This window comes from Marmota marmota, unplaced genomic scaffold (assembly GCF_001458135.2).
Source record: "Marmota marmota marmota unplaced genomic scaffold, marMar, whole genome shotgun sequence".
Classification (NCBI taxonomy): Eukaryota; Metazoa; Chordata; class Mammalia; order Rodentia; family Sciuridae; genus Marmota; species Marmota marmota.
The window spans coordinates 63099907-63107083 of NW_026000037.1; the positions used below are offsets into that span (position 1 = coordinate 63099907).

Below are 7177 nucleotides of genomic sequence, written 5' to 3' on the forward strand. Positions count from 1 at the left end.
TTTTCCCCCCCCCCCCCAATATAAAATCCATTGCTTGACTGCTATATAAAAACAGGTCACAGGCTGGATTTGGCTGCCAATAGTAATTTGCCTAGCCCTTAATCTATGGGTTTCAACCAGTTTGGGCCTCTTTGGAAGTTCACTGTGAAAACAATTTCAGTCTTGGAAGCTGGCAAGATCCTGTCAATATCTAGTCCTAGGTATGAGGTGTTCTTCAGATTCCTCTGCTAATATTTTTCTTTTCTCTGGGAAGGCATAACTGGAAGGTGGTAACACCACAGAGAATGACTGGCCAGTAAAAGTGGGAGTTTTAAAGCTAATTCTTAAGCTGCTGGCTGAAAGCGATTGTGAAGCACTTTCCGATGAGATCCCCCCAATTTTACAAAGTGCCATCTTCTAGAAAGGAGGTCCATTTGTAAATAATCGAAAAGTCTCAAGAATAGCTCTTGAGTAATTCCATCTGTAGTAATGAAAAACTTAGCTGTCATGGGTTAGGAAGGACACAGAATCCATTAATGAATGTTAAGAAAACAGGCTGCAACTCAGTTTTAGCATTTACTAGCTGTATACTCTCGGATAAGGTAGAAATGTCTCACCCTCCAGTTTTTTTTTTTTTAGTTTGTAAATCGGAGATTACTTACTTGAGATCTAGCATTAAGCACAGTGGAAGAAACGAAGTAGGAGATGAGAAATGAGAAAATGATAGAACTATCTGCTGTAATGGATAGAAACTAGGAGGATCAGTTCTGAGTGATCCTACAAGGGGCAAAGCAGACGTAGAACACTAGGGTCTCTTCCAGGAAAAGACGCCGCTGGTACCGTGGTCAGGTCCAATGGCATTGCTTACTTTTCCTGCTCCTGGGAGTATACCCCCGAGAGGGCCTCAGGAAGCCCAGGCCACTCCCCAGGACATCTCCGCGGCTCTGAGACACAGCGGGGGCGCTTGCGGCTCGGCTCTTGGACCTGCCAAACCCGGGCAGGGCCAATCAAGTTAGCTCAAACTCACCTGCTTGGCAGGTGCGCGCGGTAGACGCGTGACAGGGGAGGGAGGGCGGGCGCGGTGGGCGGGGGCAGAAAATGTAGAGCTCCAGGCGCATGGCACCCGCCGCCCAGGCACCGCGGTGGCTGCCGGGATGCGCCGCAGCGAATGGTCGCGCGGGGCGCCGCTCTGAGTGACCTTTCACCCACGCCCAGCGGTCCCGGGCGGCGGCACAAGGCGGAAGCCATGGCGGAGGCGGCGGCTGCGGCCGGCAGGACGGGCGCGAGCCCCGGCTCTGCAGCGGTCCGGGACTCGGACCTGGACCGCGCTGGGCGGAGGCTTCGGGTTCTCTCGGCCCATCTGCTGGGCCGGCCCCAGGAGGTTCTGAGTACCAATGAGTGCAAAGCTCGGAGAGCCGCGTCGGCGGCCACGGCGGCGGCCACGGCCACTCCCGCCGCACAGGAGTCGGGCACCATCCCCAAGAAGCGGTGAGTAGCGGTCTGTGGAAGCAGCCGGCGGTGAGGGGCCAGTCCGGGCCTGTGCGGCGCGAGGGCACTGGGAAGGTGGGAAGGGAGTCGACACGGGTGGGCGGAGAGCATCCTGGTCCCTGAAAGTACGGATTCACCTTTCGAGAGATAGTGGACCAGATCCCGGAATCTCAGAAGGGGACGGGATGGGGTGGGAGATTTTGGTTACTATATGAGGGTAATAGAATTGAGGAGCTTTTATTGGGGAAGGGCCCAGAGAGATCTTTTTTCTTGGGTTTTTAATGTCAGGAATTCATTTTCTGTCTAAAATACTTTGGGGGTTAAGGTCTTGGAATGGGTAGCAGGGGCTCTATTGCTGTCCCTCCCAGGAGACTCAAGTTTGTACTAGATGATCCTGGGTGAAGGCATGGGGAAGGGACACATTCTGAAAAAAAGGTGTTCACTGGTTTCTGTGGGCGAGGCTTCCGCTTCCTTTAGGGGCATAGTTTTTGACTTTGAAGTAGGAAGCCCATGAGTAGTAAGAAGCAATAAATTGCATAACTAGGTAGATGAGTAGGGTGGTATAGTTAATGAATTCTGTATATCATGTAGTGGCTGGGCATATAGACCTGGGTTTGAATTTCCACTAGGCAATTTTACCTTTGGGCAAGTCTGCCTCTCTTAGAGCTTCAGTCTCCTCATAATATAAAAGACAAGGATCTGTGAATGAGAATGTTTGTAAGAGATCTAAGCTTCCGATTTGGGTTGGGGGGCTGGAATCTTAAGGTCCAATGAAAACTACTTCAAGAAACTATTTTCTGAGATGCAGCTGTATCAACATGGACATTGCGAGTGAAAAAGATGTTGCTAATGCGTATATTCAAAGAGCCAGAGTTTGTGCTAAATCCATTATTTCTTGCACTCCTCTCGCTATGCGGTAGGTGCAGTTTCTTCCCATTTTACAGAAGAAGAAATTTAAACACTCATTAAGAAGTCGGCTGCAGGCTTAGCAGGTATACTGTGTGGCAAGTTAGAATTCAGAAGCACATGAAATTGACTTCAGAGCCAAGTTTTAAAACTAAACTGCTTCTGATGAATAATTCATGAATTCAACATGTGAGAGCCCTTTATTACATACACATCATACTAGCAATACAGAGATTTTTAAAATGCAGTATTTACTTTTAAGAACCTAATGATTATAACTAATAAAGTTATAATGCAGTATGATAAGAAATTTAGTTGATACCTGTAGCATATAGTCTCTTAATCCAATTTTGACTGTTTTTGTTAGGGCAAAAGCTTTTCTGAATAAAGGTTGTCTGAGTAATCCTGATGTTTATATTGTAAATAGCCTGCTGTTATGGTTTGGTGTCCCCCAAAAGCTCATGTGTTGGAAGCTTGGTTCAGAGGTAGTGTTCAGAGGTAGGCTTTTGGGAAGTGATAAGGTCATGAGGCTCTGATCTCATCCATGGATTAATACATTGATGAGTTCATAATTGGATGGACTACAGGGAGATGGTGGAAACTGGGAGATGGAGCCTGGTTGGAGGAGGTGGGTCACTGAGGGCTTGTCCTGGAAGGGTATATCTAGTCCCAGCCCCTTCCTTGTTTCTTGCTTCCTGGCTGCCATGAGATGAACAGCTTTCCTCCAACATGTCCTTCTACTGGGATGTTTCTGCCTTGCCAATGGAGTCAGCTGACCATGGTCTGAAACCATGAGCCAAAATAAATCTTTCCCCTGTAAGTTAATTTTCTCAGGTATTTTGTCATCGTGGTGGAAAGCTAACACACTAGCTGAAGAAGGGAAAAAGTATTCTTGGTAGACAGTATTTTTACAGGTAAAGAAGTGAGAGAGATTAGGGAACTACTAGAAGTAAAATGTGGCAGCATGGGTGAGAATCACAAATGATAAAGGCGTGAGAGATGAAACTTTACAGAATTATACGTAGGGCAAACCATGATCAGATTTACTAGAACCAAGTGGAAGAGTATTGAGCAGTTTGGTTTGAATTTCCACTAGGCAATTTTACCTTTGGGCAAGTCTGCCTCTCTCAGAGCTTCAGTCTCCTCATTTTTAAAAATGTGCAGTGTTTCTGTGAGAATGCAAAAAAAAAAATATGGAGTTAAAAAGATCAAGTGCTCAGTGCAATGCTTATTATATAACCCTCAACAAATAGTAGCTGCAGTTTTTACTGTGTCCAAAGACAAACCAATAGGTGTCTCTTATTCCAAAGAAGAATGTTGGAATTCTGAACTAAGGCATAATTTTTGAAAAAAACATTAGATGGGACATTTTCCAGAACTTGGTTACCAAGTGGTGAAGAGGGAGAAATCAAAGATCACATCTATTTCATCCTTTGGTCACACTGATGTTATATTAGCTGTGATTGTGTTTAAGACTTTCTCTTTTGTAAATGGCTTCACATATATTTATGTCTACTTACTTGTATGCATCTCTGTGTGATTGTACATTCATGTGCAGGTTCATACTACTAGTACTAAGCAGGGGTCTGGGAATATAGCTCAGTGGTAGAGTGCTTGCGTAGCATCTACAAAGCCCTGGGTTTAATCTCTAGTACAGCAAAAAGAACTAAGCAGGGAGGGCAGATTTTCCTTATGGTTGGATTTAGTTGCCTTGGTTTACAGCATTTAGAGAAAAAATAGTTATGTTTGTACTAGGGTAATGGATCCGTCACTGTGGTTGAAGGTGACTGATTTCCTGTATGGCTGCTCCAAGGACTGAATGCATTAATAGTCTAGGTGTAGCTCTATCCCATTTATGGCATAGCTCACAGCTGGTGGGAAGCTCTGGTTTTTGGTTCAGGGTTAGGTGGTTAATGTTAAAATCTAATCCTGTACAAGTACTTTGAAGTTTAATAAAAATGCTGACTAAAGACAAAATAGAATACTAACTTGTATTAGAAGAAAAACCTTTATTAGATGAAACATCAAAACTTCCTCAGAGAATGATTTATTTGATAGATTATTCATAGGAAACCCAGTACTGTTTTCTGCTTTTTATTGCTTAGTTGGGCCTTGAGTTGTCAGTACCAGAACTGAGCCTAAGAGAAAGGCAAATGATGGAGCAAGAAGGAGCCAGAGTATATATCCAGTAAAGTGTGATTGTAATCATAAAGCAGTTACTTTAGAATAATTTTGTGGTTTGTGTTGAAAATTATAATTGTTTTATCTCATGGCTGGATAGACTTAAATTCACATGAACTTGTAGTAGTGACTTCTTGAAACTTCAAGCTTTAAAAATTTTTTTTTTTTTTTTTTGTACCAGGGATTGAACTCAGGGGCACTTGACCACTGAGCCACATCCTCAGCCCAATTTTGTATTTTATTTAGAGACAGGGTCTTACTGAGTTGCTTAGCACCTCGCTTTTTGCTGAGGCTAGCTTTGAATTTGCGATCCTCTTGTCTCAACAGCTGTTGGAATTACAGGTGTGTGCCACCACACCCAGGGAAACTTCATGCTTTCATTCTTCTTACAGAATAGTTATACATACATTATTAATTATGCTCACATAATTTAGTGAACATTTACACAGTAGTTAATTTATGACAAGTACTACCATAAGTGTTAAAAAGGTGAGTAAATAGTCCTCTGCCTTAAAGAATTCAGTCTAGGAAGGGAGATAACATATTCCAGTAGTTTAATTAAAGCCACTGTAGATATAGGTACTGATGTAGTACAAAGGAAAGAAAGAATGGTGGATGTACTCCATGAGGTCAGTAGGAGCTTTCTGGAGAAGGTTTTAAGATATTGGTGATAGTTTGGCAGGTTCATTGGTGAGGAGAGTTATATTCCAGGCAAAGGGAAAAATATATGTCAAAGTAAGGGGGTATGAAAGTGCATATTGTATTTAGGTAACCAGACGATTCATTGTTGGTGCAGTGGGAATAAAGTGAAAAAAGAGCACAGTGTCCGGTCATGGAGGCCTTTGATCTATAGGTCATCAGTCCATTCATTCAAGTGACCTATAGTAGTGAACAGAAACTGTGCCCTTTACAGAATTTATATTTTATTCGGAGTGGGAACAGTGAACAGATAAGTAAAATAGTATGTCATAGGGTGATAAAAAAATGAAAGAACAAAATGAAAGAGTGAAAGGGCTAGGTAATGGCAAATGCTTGAAGGAATGAAGCTGATCATAGATAAGATCAGATTGGGCTTGGGTTGAGAGAAGTCACTCCAGCCACAGTATTAATAATGGGCTGGAGGTGGGCATAGTGGTGCATGCCTGTAATGCCAGGGACTTCGGGGGCTGAGGCAGGAGGATCACAAGTTTTAGGCCAGCTCCAGCAACTTAGACCCTGTCTCAGAATTAAAAAAAAAAAAAAAAAAAAAAAAAGGACTGGGGATATAGCTCAGTGGTAGTGTCAGTACTAGGAAAAAAAAAAAAAGAAGGAGAAGAGAATGGGTTGGTGAAGAGTAAAGATGGACATAGGGAGATAAGTTAGGGGAGGTGTTTGGAGCGTAACAGGTGAGAAATACTGAAGGATTAAAACAAGATTATAACAGTGAGAATGGACAGGAAAGGATGGATTTGAGAGTTTTGGAAGTTAGTGCATTAGGTGATACTTTTAAGATTATGTGACTAAATTAATGCCACGGGAGTTGGACAAGTGAATAAAAATAGAAAAGAGATGAGAGTTCCTGAGGAACATGGGCATTTAAGAGGGTCGGTCAACCAAAATGTGTTAACTTGTCATATCTCCTCTGAGTTGGTTCCAACTACTTTAATTAGCTAGGAACATACATTCTCATTATTTGAGGTTGCTGAGCAGATTTTTGAGGGTGACAGTTTAATTTTGGATCCTCTTTTTTTAAGTGTGTGTTACTCCATGTACAGTTTTCATTTGACCTTGTTTTTGAATGCAATTTTAGATTCTTAAAAATTATAGTAAATGTCAGTTACACATGTGACATTTTTATGTCTTTTGTTTTTGGATTTTTTTCAGTTTTTTTTTTTTTTAAGTGACTGTAATGTTACAGAAAAGAGAAGGAAAAGGAAAAAAATCCCTTGTTGACTTCTATCCCTTCACGTTGTTAGCGGCTTTCCCATTTTTAACTTTGGCTCACCTCATTGTAATTTGCATTAGTCAGAGCTGCTTTAATGGCAGTTTTTACAGAAGTTATAAATTCTTCTGGTTAATATCAGAAGAATAATTAGATTAAGAATGCTACTAATTTATTTGCTTGTAATGACATTTTCATATGCTCCTTAAAAAAAAAAATACAGTATTTAACATCTACTTAGATAGATGTTTTCCAGAAAGGAAAAAGCTGAGTTAATGTTTGTAAATGTTTCCCAGAATGGCTCCTGAAGCCTGTAGGAGGTGCATTCCTGCAGCAAAGGTTATTTGCATAAGTTACTGGACTTAACATTCTTTGACATTCATTTGTGTAACAATGAGGGTCTCCTTCCATTTCCATGCAATATCCCTTTTCTCTCCCTTTTCCTCCCACCTCATGTCTCTGTTTAATGTTAATCTTTTCCTCCTGCTCTTCCTCCCTGCTCTGTTCTTAGTTGCTCTCATTATATCAAAGAAGACTTAGACGAAAGAAATTAAAGGCGTAAAAATAGGAAAAGAAGAACTTAAATTATCACTATTTGCGGACGACATGATTCTATACCTAGAAGACCCAAAAGGGTCTACAAAGAAACTACTAGAACTAATAAATGAATTCAGCAAAGTGGCAGGATATAAAATCAACACG

General features: G+C 41.8%; 1 protein-coding gene across 2 annotated transcripts in view; it reads left to right on the forward strand.

The window, feature by feature from the left end:
• The first annotated feature begins 1088 nt into the window (after nt 1–1088).
• Nucleotides 1089–7177, forward strand: part of LOC107136658 (alkyldihydroxyacetonephosphate synthase, peroxisomal-like) — a 58380-nt gene continuing 52291 nt past the window's right edge. Inside the window, exon 1 of one of the 2 annotated variants that reach the window (XM_015478950.2) lies at nt 1089–1467. In XM_015478950.2, coding sequence (XP_015334436.2) covers nt 1148–1467 — 320 coding nt within the window. In that variant the 5' untranslated portion in view covers nt 1089–1147. The remainder of the gene's footprint in view (nt 1468–7177) is intronic. The other variant, XM_048812546.1, reaches the window with a different exon arrangement.